Source organism: Carettochelys insculpta, chromosome 2 (genome assembly GCF_033958435.1).
Source record: "Carettochelys insculpta isolate YL-2023 chromosome 2, ASM3395843v1, whole genome shotgun sequence".
Lineage (NCBI taxonomy): Eukaryota > Metazoa > Chordata > Testudines > Carettochelyidae > Carettochelys > Carettochelys insculpta.
In genome coordinates this window covers 155212806-155239902 of record NC_134138.1, presented here as the reverse complement: position 1 = coordinate 155239902, position 27097 = coordinate 155212806, and the positions used below count along the sequence as shown (strand labels likewise).

The 27097-nt window shown below is 44.5% G+C and overlaps 1 protein-coding gene across 5 annotated transcripts in view; it reads left to right on the top strand.

The window, feature by feature from the left end:
• The first annotated feature begins 2385 nt into the window (after nt 1–2385).
• Nucleotides 2386–27097, top strand: part of SLC12A7 (solute carrier family 12 member 7) — a 170229-nt gene continuing 145517 nt past the window's right edge. For all 5 annotated transcript variants that reach the window (XR_012644527.1, XR_012644526.1, XM_074987885.1 and 2 more), the window contains exon 1: nt 2386–2633. Coding sequence is in view for 3 of the 5 variants with exons in the window: in XM_074987885.1 (XP_074843986.1) it covers nt 2522–2633 (112 nt within the window). In the remaining 2 variants the exon portion in view is untranslated. The remainder of the gene's footprint in view (nt 2634–27097) is intronic.

Genomic DNA, 27097 nt, shown 5'->3' with positions numbered 1-27097 from the left:
GCTCCAGTGGACTGGCCAGGAGGGGAGCTGCTTTCGCTGGTTGCTTGTTTACTCGACATCCCTAGCATGGCTCTGAGCAGATTTTGAAAATGTGTCTTGTGTTCCTTGTCTAAGAAGGTGTATTCTGTGGTGGATTTGAAACATTACTGCCTTTGATCCTTGTTTAGCTTGTTGTGTGCACTGCAATGTTGCACACCTCTCTAGTAACACTGTAACCATAGTAAATATAAGTAAATGTGACCTTTATGAGCAACCGATTCACCTGAAAAAAGTGGCAGAGAGGTGGCCATGTTAGTCTACAGTCTAACAAAAAAAAAAAGCAGCAGTCCAGAAGCACTTTAAAGACTAATAAAATAACTTATTAGGTGATCAGCTTTCTTGGGACAGACCCACCCTATCATCTCCAGATCTGAAAAAGTGGGCATATACCACAAAAGTTCATCACCTAAGAAATTATTTTGTTAGTCTTTAAAGTGCTAAGGACTGCTGCTTTGTTTTGAAAAAAGTGGGTGAGTCATGGAATTGCGTGTCTCATTGAAGCATGCCCTGTTCCTGAAACGGTTGGGACCTACTGCGTTAAACACTGAAGGGCAGCTGAGCTGAGATTTTTCTGATACCAAAAGTGCCTACAAACCTGGAGCACTGCAGTTTTTAGCAACAAGGCTGGATGCAGATAGACTCATGGCTGACAGTCCGACCCTATTGGTGACAAGTATCAGAGAGGTAGCCATGTTAGTCTTCAGATCTTTCACTCTCACAGACCTTGGGAGGCAGGCCTGTCTTCACCTACAGACAGTCTGCCAACCTTAAACAAATCCTCACCAGCCACTACAAATCACAAACCAGTGACTCTAGGCCTGGAACCAGCCCCTTCAACAGTCCTCGCTGCCAACTCTGCTCACATATCTACATCAGTGATATCATCACAGGACCTAACATCAACCATACCACCAGGGGCTCCTTTACCTGCACATCTACAAATATAATATGTGCCAGCAATGGCCCACTGCGATTTACATCGGCCAGACTGGACAGTCTCTCCATAAAAGAATAAGTGGACATAAATCAGACATCAGGAACGGTAATGTACAGAAGCCTGTGGGTGAACATTTCAATCTCCTTGGACACTCGGTGGGAGATTTAAGGGTGTCAGTCCTGAAACAAAGAAATTTCAAAAATCAAATGGAGAGAGAAATCTCTGAGCTGCAATTTATTTGCAAATATGACTCCATTAACCAAGGATTAAACAGAGACTGGGAGTGGCTCACAGCTTACAAAGGCAGCTTCTCTGCCCTGGGTGATAATATCTCCCCATTAGAGTCTGACAAAGACTCACATCCCCCTGTCTGATCTGACTTGTTTTTTCCTCTTTTGATAAGTAGTGTTGATACTGGGCCATTTCTACCTGGCTGAATAGATCTTGTAAATTCTGGCCCTTCCTTTTACTGGGACCCCACTCTTTAAATATCCCTTTGAAACCACCCCTTCACTCATGCATCTGATGAAGCAGGTCTTTGCCCATGAAAGCTTATGCTGCAAAATATCTGTTAGTCTAGAAGGTGCCACAAGACTTGTTGTTGTTCTCAGTGGATCCCTATGACAGCTGTTTGGCTGCACTTTCACTGACTGAATACTTTTAGCCCCTCCACCAGTGGCTTTTGCTCTGTGGGCAGGAGAGTGCTCTGGTGGACAGAGACAGAGAGATAGCTGTGTTAGTCTGTATTCTATCAAAACAAAAAAGCAGTCAAGTAGCCCTTTAAAGACTAACACAATAATTTATGAGGCAATAAGCTTTTGTGGGACAGACCCACTTCTTCAGATCATAGCTTTCCAGAACAGACACAGAGTATCAGAGGGGTAGGCCAGTTAGTCTATATCTTCAAAAACAAGGGGAGGTCCTGAGGCGCTTGATAGACTAAGAGACACTTTGCAGCATAAGCTTTCGTCTGATGAAGCAGGTCTTTGCCCACGAGAGCTTATGCTCCAAAATGTCTGTTAGTCTGTAGGGAGGCACAGGACTTCTTGTTCCTGTGGACAGAGCAACATTCACAGGTGCATTTGCTGGAGGAAAACTTTTGTCCTGGTGGGCGGAATTTAAGTCCCAGGAAGAGCAAAAGTTGTGCGGGTGAAAGGCTTTGTCTCTGTTACTATTCAACAAGTGTACTAGGTAGCTGAAGAGGCCGCTGGGCACCTGGGGCCTTTCGGAAGAGCCCCCGTGTCTCTTTTCAAGCAGCGGGTCCCTTTCTCCCCCAGAGAGGAAACACGGGCCAGGGCACTCAGGCGCCCCAGCGCTTGCAGGGGCTCTGGCGTGCTCGGGGGGGCGTGTGTGGCTCGGCCCTGGGGCGCGGGCTCTCCTCGGCGAGGCGGGGCGGGGTCGGGCGCGGAGCTGTCGATAAAGGCGCGGCCCCGCCGGTTGAGGAAATGGCTCTCACGTGAAGCAGGCAGCAGCCCGGGGACTCTCACCCCGCTCCCGGCCAACGCCCCGTCGCTCCGCAGCTCGCCGTTCCCGCGCGCCCGCACCATGCCCACCAGCTTCACCGTGGTGCCCGTGGAGGGGCAGGAGCCGGAGCCCGAGCCCGAGCCCGCCGAGGAGCTGAGCCAGCCGCCGGCGGGGAGCAGTTCCTGGCAGGCGGGTGAGTCAGCGGGCGCCGCGCACCTGAGCCGGGAGGGAGCCCAGCCCAGCCCGGGCCGACCCGGCCGGCGGCAGCCCCTAGCCCCACTCCTTTGCGCCAGGGCCGGGCTCCGAGCCCCCTCCCCCGGACACGCCGCGGTCTGGCGCCGGGGGAGCGGCGCGGGCCGCCCCGGGAGCTGCCGCCCGGGTGGGTGGGCCGCGCGCGGGGCTTCCCCGGGCGCCTCTTTGTCTCCAGCTGTTGCCCCAGGTGGCCCCAGCGCCGCTGGAGCGCGGACGGAGCTAGTGCGGCCGCCTCTGCGCGGGCGGGCGAGGAGGAGGACGGGGTTGGCCGGGGTCTGGTCGCCAAAGGGGGCAGAGGAAGCGCGGTCCTCGGCAGAGCGTCCCCTGGAGGAAGGGACGAACCGGCGGCGACTGGTGCGCCTAGTAGGTTAGAGAGGTCGGTGGCAGGCGCTTATCTTGGGCGGAGGAGGGGTGTGGGACGTGTGCTAAAAGCGTGGGGGTGGGGGGGGGGGCGTGGAGTGGGGAAACAAAATGAAGAGCCGAAGTAACTCCAGTAACTCTGTCGTATCCGGCGTCTGTCACTCCCAGCTCTCCACTAACCGGCACTTAACCATAAGGAAATGTTAAATAGCAACGCAGAGGTAGCCCTGTGAGTCTGTAGTCCAACAAAACAAAGCAGCAGAAGCATAGCACTTTAAAGGCTAACAACATGACTTATTCGGTTCCACAAAAGCTCATCACTGAATAAGTAAATGTTGGTTAACATTTTTAAGTACAGTACAGTGAAAGTAGTAGGTAGTGGGTCATGCCTGGACAGCAAATATAGTATAAGTTGATAGTGGACAATACTACCGTTGTTGGTAAATGAAGTACGCTGCATACATTTTTATTTTTTAATATCTGATCTTGTTTTTTTCTGTGTTATGCATTGCTAGGTATACCTCTCTATTATCCAGAATATTTGAATATCTGGCAGCCTCCTGGCCCTGGTGCTGCTGGATACAAAAGAGTAACAGAGAGGTAGCTGTGTTAGTCTGTGTGCCAACAAAACAAAGCAGCAGAAATGCATTTCTGCTGCTTTGTTTCTTTCAATATGAAAGAGTTTACTGTATCATGGCTAACTGTTGTTCTCTCTCAAAAACAAGACTGGAAGGCAGGTACATAAATGATATTAGGTACTCATGTAAGTGATTGCTGTTAGTTGCTACAGAGATGAAGAAGCTGGGGGAAAGGAGTTGAACAGAAGGAAGGTGGTCTGCATGCCTGCAGGTGTTGGGGAGATAGTACATAAGCGATCTTTGGTAATGGTGTGGCCCACACTATTGCTGCCCTTAGGCCACATATTTGGTCCTCCACATACTCAGCTGGCAAGAACTATACAGTATTTCCTGCTGTGTTGGATAGCTTCTTGCTATTAAGCAGTAGATGCCAGGCATTGAGGCTGCTGGATGCTGTTATGAAAATTGCGACTGCTTGAATAGAAGTGATTTAGGTGTTAGGGAACAGGAAGACAGTACATGTGTGTAAAGGAAATGGTAGGTCTAATGAAACTAACCAATTATGTAATGAGGTTAAATAGTCCTCTTGGAGATTTGTCTGAAAACTTTGCAATTGAACAATATACAGGTTGGACCTCCCTAGTCTGGCACCCTCAGGACACTTCCACTGCTTATGGGGCTCTTAGAAGACGTTTAGGAGTAAATTACAGTTAAATAACAGCACAGAATACTGAGAGCCAGGACTGGTGGCTGTTCACATGCTTTATGGCACCACAGAAAACTTGGCCACACCCAGGGAAGCCGTTTTCTGGCTAACTAAAATCATGCTGGATTACAGAGTTTGCTAGATAAGAGAGGTCTGTATTAGACAGGTTCAACCTGAACCACAGTCCTTCCCCTTCTCCCATTTGTCTCTGATTTTTTTTTTTCTTTTTTTCTTTTTAGAAGGATTTTGACAATAAATATATTCTTTTTCACTTGACAGTCTTTAGCAGAATTGGCTACATGTAAAATAAATTTTCATTACATTTACATGTAAAAATCATGTTTTAATATATAGAAAATATATTACGAGACATTTGAAATTTTCAGTGTTTCCTCTACCGGTGTTGACTGATAACGGAACGACCACTTCACTGTTAGTGAAACCTAGTACATATGGATCCTGATGTATCAGGGTAGTTAGACAGCATACAATGCTTTTTGTACCCAAGTGCTTCTTCAGTTAATGAATAGCAGAAGGTTTCAAATATAGTCTGGAATAAAGACAGTCAAACTTGGAAAGAACAGCAACGAAGGGTCCTGTGGCACCTTATAGACTAACAGAAAAGTTTTGAGCATGGGCTTTCGTGAGCACAGACTCACTTCATCAGATGCTGATCTTGGAAATCTGCAGGGCCAGGTATAAATAAGCCAGAGCAAGGGGGGACCGTGTTATCCACCCCCTCCTTGCTCTGGCTTATTTATACCTGGCCCTGCAGATTTCCAAGATCAGCATCTGATGAAGTGAGTCTGTGCTCACGAAAGCCCATGCTCAAAACTTTTCTGTTAGTCTATAAGGTGCCACAGGACCCTTCGTTGCTGTTACAGATCCAGACTAACATGGCTACTCGTCCGATACTTGGAAAGAACAGCGTACCCAACAAAAAATAGCAATGGTAGAGGGTACAATTAAAATTGTATCTGGTTGCTGAGATTTAGGGATTATATTAGAGGCATAATGATATCCATTGAAACCATTTTTAAGCACTGTAAAATTAGTTCAGACCATCTTTCTAAATTGTTAAATCACTTTATACTCTTGCAAGACAATCTTCAAATAAATGCCATTGAAACTTATGGAACTGATCTGTCAGACATTCCTTTATCCTCCCACCACATACTATGATCATGTAAAAGTATATTTCAGAAGAGTGGTACACAGAGGAAGATGCCTGCCTGTGACTTCCTTTAATATCAAAAGACTGTTGCACAGCAGCCACCCCACAGTTCTTGACAGACAGAAAACTCAAGTCCAATGGCATGGAATCCATGACAACTGGGAGTCTCCCGTCCACTGCAGCCTTCATCCACCTTCACAGCCCTCATAGCATTACCTTTGCTATCCTCTGCCTGTTCTGCCATTGAGGTCTTCTAAAATGGTTCTTTGTCTGGACCCTCCCCCTTGATCTTGTTGCCATGGGTGACCTTGCTGGGAGCACCAGACTCCCTGTGGCACTGCTCTTGGGTTCATTGGAACACACAAATCCACTTGCCTCGACAACATGATGACCTGGTGAATAGGAAAATATATATCCAATTAGTATAAAGGTAGTTTCTCCTTCTTTTCATCACACAGACCATGCTAATCTGGACTACCTTGAGCGCCATCTGTAGAACTGAATAGAGGGCCCTACCAATTTCACAGATGATTTTGGTCAATTTCTTGGTCACAGGATTTCAAAAATTCTAAGTTTTTTAGGATGTCTGCTATTTAAACCCAACATTTCACAGAGCTGAAATTGCAGGGGTTCTGACCCAAAAAGTAGTTTGAGAGAAAATCTCAAGGTTATTGTAGGTGGGTTGCAATGTGTCTACCCAAAATGTCTACTTGCATTGCCCCTGGGCAGGGTTGAGGGGAAAGCAGCTCAATGCTTCTGGAAAGGCATTAGCTGTGGCAGCAGCCAGGAACCCTGGGCCCTTTTGAATTGTCAGGACCCAGTGCAGTTGCCCCCTTTGTCCCCACCTACCCATTGGCAGACCTGCCTCTACCCTTCTTTTTGCACTGTTGTTGGTAGCAGTGCTGCCTTCAGAGCTAGGCTGCTGGAGAGGGGCAGCTGCTGGCTCAGAGCCCAGCTCTGAATGCAAAGCTGCACCACAAGTAAGGATAGCATGGTTTGGTATGGTATGGTATTACCACCTCTGTTTCGATGCTGCTGCCTGCAGTGCTGCTGAGCACATACTCAGTGCTTGTCTATACTATAGTAAATGGAAGATCGACCTGGTCTGGTTTGGTCTTCTGGAGTTTCATTTTATGCGTCTGGTGAATCAGTCTCTCTGGGGTCAGCAGTCAACCCCGGTACTATTGCATGGAGTAAGGGAGATGAACACAAGAGTATAGAGGCTAGGTCTTCTCTAGGGAATAAGCTGATTGTGATACATGGATTCTAGCTAGGCAAGTGCCATAGCTAACATTGTGTATCTGAAATTGACTTATTTCCCAAGTGTAGACTTAGGCACAGTAGCTGTCGTTTTCCTGTTGTCCAGCTCTCAAGTCAGTGCAGTACTAAGGAAGGCAATACTGTAGCTCCTCTAAAATAACCTTATGAATGCCCCCCCCACCCCCACAACTCCTTTTCGGATTAGGACCCTAACTGAGAAATACTGGTCTCCCCATTGACACTTGTACAGTATTGAGTAAAAGCACACCAAAAAACAGATTTCACAGTCCATGACACAGTTTTCATGGCCATGAATTTGGTAGGGCTCTAATTATAGGGAAAGATAACACAAGGAAAGTATTCAAGGTATTTATAGCTGTCTTTAAAACATTTTAGCAAGTGGAAACAATGGTAAGAGCCAGAACTGTGTGACCCATCAGTGACCCCAAGACCAATCTGAAAATTGCTGCTCTGTGTAAACAATATATGTTAATGGGATTTACACTTGAAGAAGGATGACTTTTGAGAGAGGATTACTAGTACAGGCTGAACCTCTCTTGTGTGGCACTTTCTCATCTGACATCATCTGTAATCTGGCATGATTTTAGTTAGCCAGACAGCCAGTTTTCATGGGTATGGCCTAGTTTCCCATGGTCCCATAAAGTTTGTTTACAGCCGCCAGTCTTGGCTCTCAGTGTTCTGTACTGTTGTTTAGGTGTGATTTACCACTAAATGTCTTCTAAGAGTCCAGTAAACAGTGGAAATGTTGGTAATACTGCTACACAATAATGACCTTATGTGGTGCAGCAAATTCTCTTGTCCGGCACCTGTCAGGTCCCATGGTGCTGGGCGACAGAGGTTCAATCTGTAATTAAGTAGTCAAAACATTTACCTCTTTTCAGTTTTAAGTGTTGCAAGCATCTTCTTGACATTCTTGGTTCTATTACAAGAATCATAGATGTGAAATGCGAGTGATGTGATTTATCATGAAATAGTGTCACTTGATGATTTCAGTGTTAGCCTACTGGTCTATTGTTGAATGATCCTAGCAAGGAGTAATTTTTTCCCTTAGTTTCTTGAAGATATGGTCTGCAGTCAGTTTTGTGAAGGGTTTTTTTTTTAAACTGTCTGCCAGACAGATTGTATTAATTTCAGGGCCATTTCATCCAATGAAAGGCTAAAAGCACACTTTTTTTTATCAGAAGTCTCTTGGATACCTTTTTAAAACACTTTGTTTTGTTCAGCCAATTGGATGCCAACAATGAGCAATACAGGGAAGGATCAATACAGCAATATTAGAGTAACGGGGTCAGTATTTTCTAACTAATATTAAAATAGGAGCAAAATACTCTGGCATTTCATGGAATGGGAGCTGCTGGCTCCAGACTCCCTCTCCATGTGTTTTTGTTTTTGTTTTTCCTGGTGCTTTTATTTGTTTAATTTGTTTTTCATGTTAACATTTGGGAGAAATGCTGCCTTACACTGAAGGCAGAAATGGACATTCTCTGGAATGAATGAGGTAGTTTCCTGTAGACAAGTTACCTGTCAAAGGCTGGAAAATGTTTCAGTCTTTCCATCAATTGGGTAGCAGAATTTTAATAAATCACTTTTGTAAGCATTCTCTACCTTTTCTGTGAATGTTTTACCTAAGGCTTATATACTGGTATTCAGGGTTTGTTTAAGCTTGTTATTACAGTAAGGTCTCGGAGTACGTGAATCCAGAGTACCTGACTCTGCTTTTATGTAGTTGACTCCCAATTCATACTGTATACAGTGAACCCACAAGCTATGTTGAGGTGCAGGGGGGAGGAGATCTCCCTGTCAAAGGGGAGCAGAGCTGGCTCTTCCCCTGAGTGTTTCTGTGAGGGGGAGGAGGGCTCCTGCCACTGCCGCATGCCCTCAGTTCCGGTCTCTCCCATGCAGCCGTAGCTCCAGCCTCTGCTCTGCATCCCCAGTTCCGGCCACCACCACACACCCCACCTCCACTGCAGTCCCTGGCTCCAGCCACCACCACGAGTCCTGGCCCCAACCCCCCTGCCCCTTGGGAGACCTGGCTCCAACCCCCATAAATCTACCTCCCACTCTCTTGCAGCCCTAACCCACCCCAGGCTTAACCTCCTTCCCCCTCCCACACCCCAGCCGACTGTCCAAGCCCCTGACTTATGCAAATTTCAGGGTACACGAGGGCTGTGTGGAACACAATCCTTGCATATCTTGGGGGATTACTGTACTAATGTTTTATATTATGGTGTTATGGTACAGGTTGAACCTCTCAAATCCAGAACGCTCTCATCCAGCAACCTCTGTAATCCACCATGATTTTATTTAGCCAGACAACCACCAATCATGGTTGTGGCCAAATTTCCTATTCCATAAAGTTTGTTTGCAGCCACCAGTCTCGGCTCTGAGTTTTGTGATGTTACTTAGCTGTAATTTATCCCAAGTTTCTTTTGAAGTAACAAGTGGAGGTGTTGGTAATGTGTTAGACAATATTGACCTCTCATGGCCCAACAAATTCTCTCGTTCAGTACTAGTCAGATCCTGAGGGTGAAGGACAAGAGAGGTTGAACCTGTATTTAAACTGAAGTACAAACTGAAATCTATGATGTGAACTTAACAGGAGATTTAAATTTATTTTGCAAAAATGTCATCGTATTCCATGCGTTATTTTTTTAGTATTTCAAACTTTGAGTACTATTGGCCTTTTTCATGGCAGGTTGATGGAAAACAGTAATTGCATCCCTTTTCACAGCTGCATCTGATTGTCTAATCCTTCTTTAGCAAATGAAAAAATTCTCCACAATCTGTTCTTATGTCCGCATTATTTCTTGTGCTGATTTATTAAATACCACGTACACTTTGGTAATATTTGTTTATAGATCATGTTATAAAATTTTAGCTATAACTCTGTATTTGTGTGCAAGGCTGAATCCATTGACAGCAATGACAGTTGTGCAATGGCGTGAGCAGGAAGGGACAAAGTCTTGCCAAATGCCTGTGAGCCTAGGAGAAAAAGTCCTGAGCTGGAAATGAGGAGACAAGGAATTCAAATCTCACTTCTAATGTCTGTTTAAATTCTCCTGCCTTATTAATTAAGGCCACAGCTACATTACCACGCATGTCAGCAACACTTATGTTGCTCAGGACTGTGAAAAATCCACCCCCTGGAGAGAGACAAATGTTGCTGGCATAAGTGGTATTGGGCACAGCAGACTGTCTATGGGTGAGCTTCTCCCATGGATATCTAATTGCTTCTGCTTGTTGAGGTGGTTTTATAATGTTGACAGGAGAGCTCTTTCCCATCAGCATAGAGCAGCTGCGTGGTGCATTGGTACAGTAATCCCATGATTTACGAAGAGTTGTGTTCTGGGCAACCTCCCCATAAATCAGAGTGTGTAAATTGCAGGAGTGGGGGTGGGGAGGAGGTTGGGGAGATGGCTGGAATTCCCCTGGCTGGGGCAGAGGGCAGCTGGGGCCTTACAGAGCTCTGCTGTTCCCTGGCTTCCCCCAGCTGGTGGGAGCTGGGGAGCAGCGGTGCTCTGCCCTTGTTCCAGCCACCTGCTTCCCCTGTCTGGAAGGAGAGGCCTGGCCACCAGCTCCAGCTGAGGGGGGGTGCACAGCTGCTTGTTGCACAGTTTCTCCCAACACTGCAAGCAGCTGTGCGCCTGCTGAGCTCTCCCAGCTGGAAGGGCTGAGGGTTTGGGGGTGGGGGGGCGGTTTGGATTTGCACTTAACTCGTGTTAATGCGAGTTAAGTGCAATTTGAAATCATGCTTCTCTCGGGTTTCCTGTACAGCTGTGCTGCTGTAAGCTCACTAGTGTAGAAATTGCCTGAAGGTAGGTCTGTACTTGCTACAGCTGCGACATTGCTGTACTTCGGTGTAAATAGTACCGATGTTGACACGGGGAGTTCTCTCATCAGTGTAGGTGATGCCCCCAGGACTGGTGACAGACTTTGTTGGGCTCTGAGCAAGGTGGAGTGGCTCAGCTCTGGGCCCCCTAGAAGGGGTGAGACTTTGGGCAGAAGGGTCAGGGCTGAGGCTAGTATTCCACTCCACCCCTCAGCACTGGTTGGACCATGCTGCGTGATGGTCCAGCAAGGATTTAAAGGGCTGGACCCCTGTTCGTGGTCCTGACTCTGCCTCTTGAGGAGGCAGTAGCTAAGTCAAAGCAAGAATTCCTCCATCCATGTAGCAGTATGTACAAGGGGATTTCGGTTGCCTTAACAATGCCACTTGGAACTGTGGATTATACACACCTGTGATTTACATAGTTCAACAGACCTAATTTTCCAGTGTAGACTAGGTGTAAGGCCATGATGTCCAACCTAGCATAGTGTTAAGTAGTTGTTGCTGAACACTTTCCCTCCCCGCTTTTAATTTAAAAATAAGTTACAGGTCTTACGCAAAGTCACTGCAAGCATAGACCTGACAAACTATTTGTATTAACTCTACAGGGTAGCTAACCAGTTGTTTTTTTAATCCTATTTCTAACCACTATGAACCACATTCCTTTCCCAGAGCGAGGGATAAAGTCTAGGATTTGTGATCAGCAATATTTTACTGTTGATTAGTAAAGCGTTGTGTAAGCCTCTTGGAAGATCTAAGTGTCCAGTCCTCTACTGTGGCTAGCCTAGAAAGGGACAGGACTAGTTATTAATCATTTGCCCTAGTATCCAAGCTAGCAACCTGAGGGTGAAGGGGTTCAAACATAGCTGCTTACTTGTGTGGGAGGATGGCTGGTTGCATGTGACTTGCGTAGTAAGACTTCTTCACATTTTTTATGGTGTGAATTACCAAAATGCATGTGTTTTTTTTACATTTTGCTTGTGAATGCTATAGGCCAATGTGTACACTGTATGTCCCTCTCTGTGGCTAACGTACAAGAGCTGTGAGTCTGTAGCAGTTCTGAGCTTGAGCCTGGCTTTTTGATGACAGAAGTGAAAAGCATGAATCTCTACAGCCACGTTGTCAGACATTTTCCGTTCACCACATGTGGGAGACTGGACATGGTGGTGTGAAATGTGGATTCTTAGAGCCTCACCTGTGGAGTGACCTCCTCTTGCTCCATGCACACGCCCCACTACTTGGTTGGACAAGTATGTGGTAACTGCGTCAGTGGCTCCTCTTGTGGCCCTGGTGTCAGCGGCTCTGAGTTGTCAGCAGTTTGCACGGCGGGTAGGGAGTGTGTGTGTGTGCTTGACTGGGGGGAATGAGGGCTCTGGCGATCCTGTAAATTTCTACTGGACACCACTGCTTTATAGCTTGTGCTAATTGGTTCGAGCCCACTGTCCGCCAAGAGGGCAGCGATCACGTGGGGGTGTGTGTGTGCCATTGACATGTTCAATGATTGAGAGGTGTGTGCCCTACAGGCAGGGATGGGAGATCCAAAATGAGGATTCATATGACGGTGATTTGCTGATTTTTAATGCAGACTTGTACTGTGTTGCTGCAGCCCCTTCTGGCTATATCCTGTTCCAGAAGTCCATCAGAGACTATGGAGTATTTCAGGAAGGAAGAGATGACAAATTCTCATGGAGATTCCTTCCTCCTGCCAGGCTGAGCATCATTTCCAAACACAGAAGGTGCTGTAATTATACACCTTTCCAGTAAATCATGAAACCTATAAACATTTAGTGGCAAAGAATTTACTGAGGCATGTCAGTCTCGTGAACTAGTCAAGTGGGTTAGCATAGCCAGGAGTAGCTTTAACAGAGTAATTTCTCTTTGCAGTGAAGAGCAACTTTCTTTTCCCCTGAAGGGAAGAGCTATCCATTAAAGTACACTGAATCTGTATAAATGAACAGAAAATTAACACACACTTCCATATGGTTGATCATAGGCTTTTCCCTCTGTTTCCAACAGATGCCAACAGCAGTACCTATGGCAACTTTGTGAGGCTTACACTCTAGCACAAAGCCTGAACAGTGATCTTGGCAGTCTTATGGCAGAATAACTTTGAGAGAGATTGATGGTCCAAATGTGCTGTTAGGGTAACATCAGTTATCTGTAAAGCTTGTGACCTCACCATTTATGTTTAGCACAAGTGGGTAAAGTTGTATGTATTGCTTCTTCATACTTGATAAAGTTGGATGTAAAAGCCTTCTGAAGTAGTGGAATGCACAATAGACAGTGTGAAAGTGGAAGAAACGTGTAAGTCTGCCCCCTTAAGTTGTTTGAATGCTTTTCAGGTTTTGGTTGGGTGGATTTAGTTCTGACGCAGACTTATCTGTTCATAAACTAAGTTTGTGTATGACTTTTTTAATACAAGTTCCCTTAATACAGCATTGATATTGCATTGGGTACAGTTCCTGACCCCAATCTTTGATTACTGTGATAAGTAACTAAATTTATATTCTGACACCTACTTGCTCTCATAAATTTTAAAGCTGTAAGGAACCGTTTCTTTTGATCTAGTCTTGAATTTGCTCTAGTCATCTCTGGATTGAGCCCAGTACCTTTTGTTTGAAGCATATCTTCTAGAAAGGCACCTCATATAGGATAGTATCGGAGGGGTAGCCGTGTTAGTCTGGATCTGTAACAGCAACGAAGGGTCCTGTGGCACCTTATAGACTAACAGAAAAGTTTTGAGCATGAGCTTTTGTGAGCACAGACTCGCTTCATTAGATGCTGGTCTTGGAAATCGGCAGGGCCAGGTATAAATAAACCAGAGCAAGGGTGGGGATAACAAGGTTAGCTCAGTCAGCAAGGGTGAGGCTTACTACCAGCAGTTGATCTGGAGGTGTGAACACCAAGGGAGGGGAAGCTGCTTTTGTATTTAGCTAGCCATTCGCAGTCTTTGTTTAAGCCTGAGCTGAGGGCATCGAATTTTGAGATGAATTGTAGCTCAGCAATTTCTCTTTGGAGTCTGGTCCTGAAATTTCTTTGCTGTAGGATAGCTACTTTTAAGTCTGCTACTGTGTGTTCTGGGAGATTGAAGTGCTCTCCTATGGGTTTTTGTGTATTGCCATTTCTGATATCTGATTTGTGTGCATTTATTCTTTTGACGCCCTCAGCTCAGGCTTAAACAAAGACTGTGAATGGCTGGCTAAATACAAAAGCAGCTTCCCCTCCCTTGGTGTTCACACCTCCAGATCAATGGCTGGTAGTAAGCCTCACCCTTGCTGACTGAGCTAACCTTGTTATCCCCACCCTTGCTCTGGCTTATTTATACTTGGCCCTGCAGATTTCCAAGACCAGGATCTGATGAAGCGAGTCTATGCTCACGAAAGCTCATGCTCAAAACTTTTCTGCTAGTCTATAAGGTGCCACAGGACCATTCGTTGCTGCTCATATAGGATAGTCAGCTTTCTAATTGTAGAAAACTCAACACCCCATCTCACGGCTGCCACACCCCTACTCTGAGGCCCTGCCCCCCTTATTCCATTCCCCCTCCCTCTCTTACTTGCTGTCCTGCACCCTCTCTCACTTGCTCATTTTAACTTGGCTGGGACAGGGGATTGGGGTGCACCAGTGGGTGAGGGCTCTGTCTCAGGTATTGGCTCTGGGGTGAGTCCAGGAATGAGGGACTTGAGGTGCAAAAGGGGCATCTGGCCTGCTGAGGGGTTCAGAGTGTGGGAGGGGATTCTGGGCTCATTCTGGGGTTGGTGTATGGGGAGGTGTATGGGCTCTGGGCAGGGGTGCAAGCTCTGTCATGGGGCCATAAAGGATTTTGGGGTACAGGAGGGGGCTCAGGGCTGAGGCAGACATTTAGTGTGTTGGAGAGGGATCTGAGCTGGGGATGGAGACTGGACCACAGGAGCGGGTGAGAGGTGTGGGCTCCAGGGGCACTTTCCTCACTGTCGCTCTGGCTCCTGCATAGAAAGGCAGCCAGGGAGCTCTGTATCCCATTCCTGTCTGAAGGCACCACCCCCACAGATCTTACTGGCTGTGGTTCCCAGGAAATAGGAGCTGTGGAGCTGGCATTCAAGGTGTGTCTGAGGAGGGATCAGTATGCAGAGCCCCCTGGCTACACTCTGCCTCAGAGCCAAAGACATGTGTTGCTGCTTCCTGAGAGGTACACAGACCCTGGCATGAGTCTGCCTGTCTTTCTGTGGCCAACTGGACTTGCGGTGGTTCTCCAGAGCTGCCAGCGTCCCTTTTAGACTGGGTATTCCAGTTGAAAACCAGACACCTGGCAAATCTTACCCTCATGGGAACCTGGTTCTGGAAGAGTTGCTGGGTGGGGCCTGTACTGCACTCCTTACTTCCCCTTTGAACTGGGATCTATGGAAGACCTGCTGCTTTGGCTGTGGAGTTCAGAGCAGGCCATGCTCTCAACATGTGCCAGGAGCACACTGCTGAGAGGGGAGTGAGGAGCCCAGTATGGCTAATTTTGCTTGATGCATGGCAGAAACTCTCCAGCACTTGTCGGGTGGGGGTGGGATTCCTGAGTAAAGGTGACAGTGTACCATTTTTGTGTCAGCTTTGCATGAAAATTAGTGGGAGTTCTGCTGTGGGTTGGCGCCATAATTTATATCCCTGTCCAAGGAGTCAATCCACGGCAGAACTCCCACAGATTTTCATGCAAAGTTGGCGCTCCAAGGGTAGAATGTAACCTTTGTGAAATGAATGGAACAGTTCACACCTCTTACAGCTATTGTTTCACTGCTTCATCTCCAGGGGGTATTCACTTTCAGATGAGAACATTTCATTGAGATTAGTGAGCCACTTAACTCCTCTCAGCCTGCAACAATGGACAGAAATCTGAGGAGAAATTGGAAAAAAAATCTTACTCTGTAATCTGAGTACAGCAGACTGTTCAGAAGGCACTGATGCTATTTTTGAAGAGAAAATAAATAACTCATGGATGCTTGCTGGAAGGGAGGGAAGAATGTGTGTGGGGCAGGGATTAGTTGTGCTGGGAGGGGAGAAAACAGGAGTGGTAGGAAAACATGGGAGACTTACGCAGGAGGTCTAAGGAGGGCATGGGCCACATGCCCCTGCTCTGCCCCCTGCACACCCCGGTCTGCTCATGCGCCAACCTGTCTGCCTCTTCCCCACACATGCCCCTCCCCTTCCTGCCCCTTCGCCACCCATGCCCTGCCCTTGCTCCACCTCCTTCCCGCCTGCTCCGCCATCTTTTGGCTCTGCCTGTGAAAGCGTCATGCCGCTTCCAATGAGTGCGGGGGCAGCACCGCTGCCTCAGAGCAGGGTGGCACTGACAGTGAGTGCCTGGGGGAGGCCGGGGCAGTGTGTGTGTGAGATCCCCTGTACACTGCCACACCTCACCCCTTGTAGCAGGAGAAGGGGGGGAGCCATATCAGCCTTAAATTCTCCCCTTCAGTGCATGTACCTCACCCCCCTGCCTACTAGGATTTGAGGGACTTTGCTCCCTTTGGGAGCCTGAGCCTCTCTGCCTGTTCATCCAGGTGAGCTGGGATGTGGTGTGGGGAAAATGAAGGTAACATCAACATAAACATAGATGCACATCGCCCTATGTGGGGTGAAGTTCTGATCAGAGTCTGTGCTTGGGCAGAGGCTTAAAGCAGACTGTAAGCCTGGGGTTTGGCTGGGGAAGCCTGGCTGAAGCAGGGGCAGGAGTCCCAGGTGGTAGGTAGCAAGAGCGAGGAGACAGCATCACCAAAGTGGCAAGAACAGATAGAAATTAGTTTCTTGCTGGTACTGCACTTGTGAGAGGGACATAGAGTGGGGTGCATGGCCTCTGCATGTGACCCTCCACACGATTTCTCCCCATCCTGTCCCCAGCTCAGGACCTCCATGCTCTGGCTATCATCTCCAATAGCCCCCTTCCCCATCTAAAATTTTAGCACTGAATCTGTTAAACAGGAGAAGTCCATTAAGGTGGGCAGGTGTTTTCCAGGGTCCACGGTGCGCTAAGTGTTCCTTAATCAGTCCATTGATATGACCCTTCATGTGCTGGTAAAATACCTTATGGGCATTATCACAGGAGCAAATAGTAAATGCAGCCAGTATTTATAAAGTCAGAGCCAAACAGAGAGGGTGCCGTGTTAGTCTGTGTGGCACCTTATAGACTAACATATTTTGGACTGTAAGCTTTCGTGGGAAAAGACCTGCTTTGTCAGATGCATGAGCATTTTAAAGACTAACAAAATGATTTATTCGGTGATGAGCTTTCATGGGACAGACCCACTTCTTTAGAAGAAGAAAAAGTGGGTCTATCCCATGAAAGCTCATCACCTAATAAATCATTTAGTTAATCTTTAAAGTGCTACATGACTGCTGTTTTGTTTTGTCAGATACCAAGATGACTGTCCATGCATAGAAATGGCATAATTCTAAGTGACAGCATTGTCACCATATGTGACTATTCTCAAAAGCGATTCTGAAAAATCACACCACATACCTGAGACCCCACGCTAGGCCCATTAGAGCTTAGTTATCTATCCTGTAAGGAGAACAGAGATACAGTTAGTTGCAATGACAGGGGTTAGCTTAAAAGGGCATGTTGATTTTATAGCTGTTCAGTTTGACTTCCGCTTTGAGCCTTAGGGCATACTTGGCACACATTGAGGTTAAGGAGCTTCAGTGTTCCTTTCTAGTTAAATTTTTAATGTTCATAAACCCAGTATGTAAGGAGGGGATTTAAAATATAACCCAAGTTTTTATAGTCGCAGAGAGGTAGCTACGTTACTCTGTATCTTCACAAAACAAAATTCAGTCTTTTGCAGCACTGTAAAGGCTAACAACTTTGTTAGTTTTTAAAGTGCTACATGACTACAAGATTTTGTTTGCAAATCTCTGAACCTCTTCCTCTTCTGAGATTTGTTTATTGTTGGTCATAATGTGGGAGGGTATCCTCTTGCTCACGAGCTTATGTATGTGTCTTGTAGCACTCTTCTGAACGCAAGTTGGAAGTGTTTTTTCCCCCCCACCCCCACGGTAATTGTAGACTGATTCTTTTCTCTCAGAAAGCATGACTTTTTTCCCCAAGTGTACACTAATTACAACAGAAAACAATTGGGGCTGTTAAACTTGCTTCAAATTCCACAGAAATACAAATTCAGCTACATTTTCCTGTAGTGATGAAATAGGTGTTAGTATAGACAAACAATAACATGGTTAACTTTTCCTCCAAATATATAGTATTCCACCTGTCTATGTGGAAGATCAATGTTGGGTGGAGGAGCCTTTTCAGTATATGTACGACTTATTAAAAGACAAATGTTAAGTAGAAATGTATCCTAAAGTGCTGCATGGTATTGTATCTGAGCAGCGTATTTCAATGGGAGATTCGGCTTCTTTTACAGCAGGGCAGGGGAAACTCTTTGGGGTCAGGGATGACTAACCCACAGAGAAGTCAGTTGGGGGGTCACAAAAGGAGATGCAAAAAACAAATCAAAACAACCCTCAGGGCATAGCCCCTGACTGAAACAACAACAATGGAAGGAGACGCATCTCATTCCCCTTGCACACCAGTCCAAGAGCTGGGGAGGCTAGGGCTGGTACATACAGTAAACTTTTGAGTTACATGGGGTTGTGTTTCTGCAACCCCTGCATAACTAAAAATTTCACGCAAGTGGAGGGGAGATGGGAACCAGGCTTGCAGGAGCTGGGGAACTGACTAGCTGGGCTGGTCAGGTTTCCTGGCTCAGAGTGGCAGAGAGCCAGGAACCAAGGGGCAGCCTGGTTGTGGTCTCCCTGCCACTTGTGGGAACTGGGAAACTGACCAGCTAGCCAGTTTCGTGGGTCCCGCAAGTGGTGGGGAGATGGGAATCAGGCACAGCCTGGTTCCCCAGCTCCCCAGCACGCTGGACAGGAGTGACTTCCCTGCTACCATCACGGACGGCAGTCTGACTCGTGGCCACCACCCTGAGTGGGGAGTGGTTTCCTGCTCCTGTCAGAGGTGGCAGTCATATTAACCTGAGAAACACAAAACTTGATCACTCGTACCTCAAGGGTTTACTGTGCTGTGGGGCCAAAATTAGGGGTTCAGTGTGGGAGGGGCTGCTAGAAAGCAGGCTTTGGGTGTGGGTGGGAAGGAGGGTGCAGGAATGGGCTGGGAATGGGGGTGGGGTCTGGACAGGTGGGGATGCAGGTGCAGGCTGGGGTGTGTGTGGTCTTGGAGGAAGTGGGTTCAGAGGCAATCTGTGGGTGGGAGAGGAGTTCAAGGGGGAGCTGCTTCTTACTGAGCTTATAAAGTATCAGACAAGGTGCTGTTACTGTGGAGCTTTTGGTGTTTATACAGTGGCACAGCTGTGTCTGTGATTTTATTCTCTTTGAACCAAAACACTCCACACACATGCAGAATATGTAAGTTCTGCAAGATCCAGGCAAATGTTTTTATAAGTGCTGCAGAGGTCTTGTGGAGCTCAGACATTGAGATACTTAAGTGAGTAACTTCAAAATTAACAGCAACTTTCTAAAGATAATCTTGTGCAGAGGCCATAACCAGTGTGGGGTGAATGGGACAGGTGCAAAGCTGTGTGGGTGGGAAAAATACAGCAGAGAAATGGGAGAACAAAACCTGGCATGGGTGACAATATGGTAAAATGTCTGTCTACACCGCTGCTTGTGCACTGGATCCCACGGAAGAAAAGGAATAAAACTTACTTGAAATAACAGACTAAGCACTTTTCAAAAAACTCTAGCCTGTGAAAAGCTTATTTCCTGCCTCACCTCCAAACTTTGTCCAAAATACCTTATTTGATTAACTTCAATCTTTTCTTTCCCAAAACCCTGTGTTCATAATAATAATAAAGTTTTAAAATGTCAACTCCATCTCAATAATAAACAGTTCTGCATACTAATGCTCACTTAAAAAAGCATTTAAAACAGATGTGAACACTTTAGACCACCATATCTTTTGCATGTGTTTTCCAGGGAGGAAGGGAATTTTATTTGGAGTGAAAAGCTACCCGTTTTCTCAGTAGTTTAATTCAACATGCCTTGTTTTATTAACCAATCATACTCATTTTTCTTGCCTAAAAGCAAAGCGTGAGGAATTTAAAGCACTAAAGATTTCTGAAAATGGAACATATGGTGGTAAAGAAGGAACTTAGGGCTTAGGATAGAAACTATCCAGTAAGCCTAACTAGTATGCTGCCATAATGAAAATATTGATTATAAAATTTCTTATAATAGCTTAGCCTTGTAAAGATACTGTGGGGGGTGTGTGTGTGTGTGTGTGTGTGAACTTGAACACTTGTCTTGAGGGTGACTTATGGCTAATAGTGTCGTTACTCTTTTTACACTGTTAACCCATTGTTTAAATGTCTGAATAACTGCCTTTTTTATTATTTTTAATTAGGAAATTACTTTAATGTAATTTTATAGAGAAAATAAATGGATTGGGATAGAATGGGAACATAGTAAAGAGTAGGAAAAAACATCAGTTAACCAACCCCTAGCCGTGTTACCAGTTTAAATTCTCCTGGGCTATGGAAACAAATTGGCTGCCTTAACTATGTGCGTGCTTTGTACAGCTTGTGATTCATAAGAAGTGCAGCATTTAAATGTAATGAAATGTTGAAAACATGAAAGTAGTATTGTAAATCAAAGCTATGTAACACTTCACAATATCAGCACTCTTACTATTAATAAAACAAAGTAATACTTTCTACCACATAAATGTAATGGGAAATTATTGTGCTTCGTAATTGAGAGTTTTGGGATCTTTTTTGTGGTGTAGTTAATGTGGTCATCTCTAAAAAAGTAAGAGTTGGTCTTATGATATTTAAAAATAAGCAAACTTTGAATTCAAAATAATAGGGCTGGCATCTTTTTCTTTGCTTCCCTATGATGTTAAATTTGCCTGTTGAACTCTCTGGCTAGGTCTACAAGAGAGCCTTTTCCTGGCAAAACTGGGCTTCTGTTGGGGAAAAACCACGTAGCGTCTCCATGCAAAATGTGCTTTGTTGACAGTTTGTCATCAAAACTCGGCACGTCCGTCTTCAGCATTATACCTCCTCCCTATTCAGGTATAACACCTCTTCTGATAGCATTCTGTTGACAGAACAGCTGTGTAGATGCTCGGGGGCCCTTTTTGTTGACGGACAGGGTCTCCAGTTCACTGGGCAGCACTGTTTGCAGAGTTTCCAGCCAGCTGTTCTGTTGAGAGAGGGCTGGGCAGCCTGGCTGCTCTCTGTTGGCAGAGCAGGGTGCTCTTTCGTTACGCTTTTATGTGTAGATGCAATCTGTTGATAGAAGTTTTGCTGGGAAATGCCTTCCAACAGTCACTTCTGTTGACAGATGTTTCTCAGGTTGACGTAACCTGTATCAACACACAAATGGCTAATTTCAGTCGTCTTTGTAAGATTTAATAACATTGTCATATAATTCAGATAACTTTCTTCTAGTGCAAAGCCATCCCTGAAAATGTGTTTATACCAGTGTGAAGTGGAACCCTCACTTTACACTGATGCAGTCATCTATGCACCAGTGCACAAACCTTTAATGGAGATGGAAGCCCTTACTGTGAATGTTGGAACCTAAAATAACTTCTGATTTCTTCTGTTCCTATGCATAAATGCTGCTTTAGCTGTGAGTAGCTCTTTCTTTTAAATTGGAGGGGGAGACTTGCTGGTGCAAGAGGGATTTTTCTCTTTATCCTCTACTCCTTCAGCTTTCTTTTTCTAACTATGTTGGAGCAGTAACTAGCAACACCCTATTAATGTTTGTTTTCTGTTTCTGCACATTAAGTGAGGATAATAATATTAATACTAAAGTCTTAAATAGCATTCTTCATCAGTAGATCTAAGTACTTGTCACTCTTTCATATATTTATGCTCGCAACACCCTTGAGATTGAAGAAAATAGTATTATCCCCATTGTAACACGTCAGAGTTGGGGTTGGGAAACGGGGCACAGGAAAGGTAACTGATCAAAGATCACATAAGATGGCCATGGTGGAGCAGAAAATTGAACCCAGGTTTCCTAGTGTTAGACTGGTGCCCTAATCACAAGACAATTCTGCCTCAACCTCCTCATTTTAGTTTTTTTTTAAATGTACCTCCACCTCAAACTTTCAGGACAGTCTCTGATTTATTACTTTCAAAGTTCTAATTGATTAAAAGTTGGCCTTAAAAATAAACAGAAAACATTGTTACATTTTTGAGGGCTTAAATACAACCAGACTTGTATGCAGTGCGAGTTGGGAGAGTGTCTGGGATTTCACAAATGGACTTTAACAGAAAAATCATTCTTGACATTATTCACAATAACTGAATCCTTATGTATCACTCTGTCAATAGAAAACATGTTGTATAACAGCTTCTTCCCTTCTCTAATACAGTGTGCAGATAAATTCATAGACTTTTAACAGGAGATGAGACCATCATGATCTTCGGATCTGATCTGCATATTGCACGCCTCAGAACCTCACCCACCCAGTCCAGCTGGTGACCCTTAACCTCTGGTTGTGTTACTGAAGTTCTGAAATCATGGTTTAAAGACTTCCAAGTTACAGAAAATCTACCATTCACACAAGTCTGAACCTCCAACTGACCTGTGCCTCACGCTGCAGAGGATGGCAAACATTGTTCCTTTCCTCCCTTCCCCTGCCTTGGTTCTCTGCCAGTCTGATCCAGGGGAAGATTTCTTCCCAACCCCAAATACAGTGATTGGTTAGACTCTGAGAATGTAGGTAACAACAAGCAGATAGTTGAGAGAGAATTCTGTGCAATAACTTAGAGCCTTCCCCAGTTTTTGTGTCATCTCCAGCTGTTGGTGATTTTTGCAGCCGGCAGTTTGTTTTTTTTTTTGTCCCTGCTTGCCTGCAGAACTTCACTTCTTTGATTGTTAGAAGCCTTTGCCTAATTTCAGGTCTAAACTTGTTGGTAGTTTACATCCATTTCTTGTGTCCACATAGATGCTTCAGTTAATTAACCTCTCTTCTTCACCTGCATTTAACCAACTGATGTATTTATATACAGCAATCCTATCTCCCCTCAGCCTTCTTTTTGGCTGTGCATACACTAGAGGAATTTTTTGTTTACAAAGCCTATGAAGTGCCCACATTCTGAAGGCGTTCCGTCAACAGTAAATTGTCAGAACGTGGCACTTCTCTAGACAGGGTTCTGCCGCTTTCCTGTGAGAATTCTATTGACAGAAAGCCCATCTGGATGTTCTGGGGGGCGCTCTGTCCACCAACAGAGCTTTCAGGACACCGTGCAGCCCTGTCTTCTGTGCTTCTGGTTGGCCATTTTGTTGAGAGAGTGGCCAGCCAGTCTGGCCATTCTCTGACAGAGGATCGCTCTTTTGATCTGCTTGGTAGTCTGGCTGCTTTTGCAGTCTGCTCACTCTAGCACAGACATAGCCTTGGTTAAGCTAAACAAACCAAGTTCATTGAATTCCTTCTGATGTGTAGATTCCCATTCTTCAGACCATCCTAGTAGTCCTCCTCTGTACCTGTTCCAATTTGAATTCATCTTTCTAAAACATGGGTGAAAGATTTGCATACAGTATTCCAGAAGAGGTCTCTCTGATATCTTGTGTAGAGATACTTAACGCTTCCTGGTCTGTACTGGAAATGCCTCCAAATTCATCCTAGGATTGCTTTAGCTTTGTTCATGGTCGCATCACATTGATGACTGTCATCCTGTGATCAAGCAAAACACTCAGGTCTTTCTTCTCCTCTGTCGCTTCGAGTTTATAACTCCTCAGTTTACAGCAAAAATTCCTCTTAGTCCCAAAAGGCATGGCCTTGCACTTTGCTCTATTAAATTTTATCCAATTTCTATTACTCATTTACCAGGTATGCAGATCTTTGTATTTGATGTTCCAGTTCGCCTCCAGATTGGCAGTATCTCCCAGCTTTGTGTCATCTGCACATTTTATAAGCACACACTAACTTTTTGTGCCAAGATCAGTAACAGAAAGGTTAAATAAGATTTTCATTAATAACTTCCCTTCAGCCTGTCAATTCACCTTTCAGTATGACCATGGCAATCTCACCTTTAACCAGATCTTTGTCTACCACTCAACTCTCGTATTAATGCCTGTCTTCTTCAATTTAACTAATTTCCCATGAGGAACTATATCAAATGCCTTATTGAAATGCAGGTAGATTAGATTGCCTACATTTTTATTGTATAAAAATCAGTTATTTTCTCAAAGGAGGCATTCAGGTTGATCTGGTGCAAATTACATTTTGTGAAGCCATAATAGTATTTTATCCTGATTACTGTTCACCTCTATGACCTTAATTACTTTCCATCAAAATTTGTTCCAAGATCTTGCAATCCAAGTGAGGTCAATCTAGCAGGCTTCTAGTTTCCTGGGTCACTTTCTCCTTCCCCTGTTTGAAAAAAGGAATTGTATTAGTAATTCTTAGTTATAGGGTATGATCCCTGAATTTACAAATTCGTTAAAAGTCCTTGCTTTTGGGCCTGACATTTCATGTGCCAGTTCCTTTAATACAGTATTCTGATTTAAGCCTATTAAGTGGTTTGTTTGATTTTCCCTTTGGATGTGATTATTTTTACCTACATATCCTCGTTGCCACTCCTCCACTGCCCCTAAACTCTTCATTAGTACAGAGATGACAGTTCAGGACACAGTGAGATTGTGTTCTGTCATGCAATGTTTTCTGCAATTTGAAATTCTTGACAGAAAATAAGATCTTCTAGTTTAGGGGGATTTGTGCAACTACACAGGAGTAGGGATCCTGGTGATCTGACTGAATATTTTCATGAACAGAATCTTCAGCAAAGTACCCTTTCATTTTCTCAAGAATCTTGTTTATGAAGTTATATAATGAAGATGCTTAGAAAATGGGGCGGGGGGGAAGCTTGCCGGTCTTCTGCCCAACTTCTGCAATTTAGGCCACTCAGTGGCACCAGTTAGTTACCTCTATGTAAAATGTACAATTGTTAAAACAAAGTAGACACCCTATACTCCCCCATCCAGAGACATAGACTATAAAAGATTGTGCCTGGATGGGTTTTTCCGTGAGTAAAGTGCTACATTGAGTCCATGATGTAACTGAAGCCAGAAGACAAAGATATAGTCTTCTGATTTCAGCTACATCATGGACTTAATGTAGCATTTTGTGCTAGAATGGGTATCTGTATGGCTGCTTTTTTTTTTTTTTTAAATAGTATATAGTTTGTGTGTTTAAAGTATTAAATTGCTCTTCTCTCCAGAGCACAGACATTTTACTATTCACATGATTGTGTTACCTTGACTTTTGTTTAAGGGGGAAGAGGGGAAAAAAACCTATTTCCCATGCTTAGATTCTGGTAGTGAACACTGCCTCAGATTGATCTGGGGAAGTGGGTCTGTCGCACGAAAGCTCATCACCTAATAAATTAGTTTGTTAGTCCTTAAAGTGCTACATGACTGCTGGCTTATTTTGTTAGAATACAGGCTAACGCAGCTGCCTGTCTGTTACTGCCTCAGAGTGTTTTAGTAGTACTACAGTTAACAATAAAATAAACAAGTGTAGAAGACAGTTATTTGAAGACTTTTTTACATTTATGCAGGTTCTTGCTCGTGTATTTTCAAATCTGATTTTACCACATTATCGTAAGCATAAATGTTTCTGAAGAAATATTTCTTAATTTTAACAGAAGGGTGTTAACTGTTAGGCTTTGTTTTAAGATTAATGACTTAGAATTCATATTTGATGGGGATTTTTTCATTTTGATGGTTACCTGGAGGTACTATGCATAAATAATAAACATCTAGGTTTTTCTGTGATAAGGCTGTGTAAGGCTATACATAAAATAACAATATTTAACATGGAAATTTTTTTATTTTTAAAGCTAGAAGGAATCCTTGTGCTTATTTAGTTTGATTTCTGGCATAACAGAAGCCATGCATCTGTGCTCCAGTTATTCTGATCAGCAAACAGACTTCTGTTTAACTACAGCATATTTGGGAAAGATTTGTCTGAATTAAAACAATTAGAATGGTAGGGGAAAAGTCCCAATAGTTTACTTTAAATTTACTTTAAGTTTACTTTAAATTTTACTCTTTAAAATGTGCATCAGCTTCCATTCTATTATGGTTTAAAAAAGAGCTTGATAAATTTTTGCAGGTTAGGTCCATAAATGGCTATTAGCCAGGGATAAAGTATGGTGCCCTAGCCTTCAGAACAAGGGCAGGAGATGGATGGCAGGAGATAAATCACTTGATCATTGTCTTCTCTTCTCCTTCTCTGGGGCACCTGGCATTGGCCACCGTCGGCAGATGGGATGCTGGGCTGGATGGACCTTTGGTCTGACCCAGTATGGCCATTCTTATGTTCTTATTCACTCCATTCATTCTTTCCTAAATTCAAGAAGCTCCTTATCAGAAATCTCTCCTATCTAGGTGCTTTCAGATCATGATCAAATCACATCTTAGCCTTCAATTAGATACATTAAATAGACTGAGCTACATTTAATGTAGACCAGAGGGGGCAAACTGTGGCCCACAGGCCATATTATGCCCACCAGACCCTTCTATCTCATCTCTGAACTCCTGTCGGTGGAGGCTAGCCCCAGGCCCTTCCCCTTCTGTTTCCCCAATGCCTGGGCAGTGCATTCACCAATCCCTACTTTAGATGCTTCTAGCTTGCAAAGTGAAAACTACATCATTCCCATAAAATGACAGTTTTCTTGTGAGTCTTGTCACCAGCTTGAGGTATTGGAACTTCTGTCTTCATATCAACATTTCAAGTAACGGTGCAATGCTTATAAAGAAGGTCTTTTTATCAAAAAGAAAAAAAAATTATCTGCATATCCAACCAGCCCATAACAAATATTAGAACTTCATCCTGATTGTTTGTTTGTGGGGCATTCAGCATAGAGAGAGATGTTCAGCACATCAGTTTAGTACTGTCCTAATTTTTCTCGAGCTGGAAGTCAGTATCAGCCATTGAGCACTGGCTTCCATTTGGGGGTGATACCTCAACTTTGCCTCTGCTGATGATTGATTCCCTTGTTGGAGCAGGTAATAGGATAAGATGAATCCTTCTTAAATAGTCACAGGGGGGTAGTCCTGTTTAGTCTGTATCTTCACAAAACAAAACAGCAGTCATGTAGCACTATAAAGACTAAACATCATTTATTAAGTGATGAGCTTTTGTGCGGTAGACTCACTTCTTCCGATCTGGAGATAGTGCTGAAAGCGAACAGGGCACCATAAATATATAACAGAGATGGAAAACAAAAAAATGAAACGAAAACTGACAAATCAGTTGGGAGGTGGGGCACAAAGGAAGGAGAGGGAAAAATGACTAACTGCAAGTATATAAAGTGATTTTCCTGAGATCTTAAAGACCTGCTTATTTAAGTAACTCACATGGCTTTGTGTATATATTATAAGTAACATTCCTCACTTGTGAGAGATAATGGTACCAGTGAGTAGGAGGACACGTGATTTTTACTTTCTCATACATCTACTGCATTATCTGTGACACCAT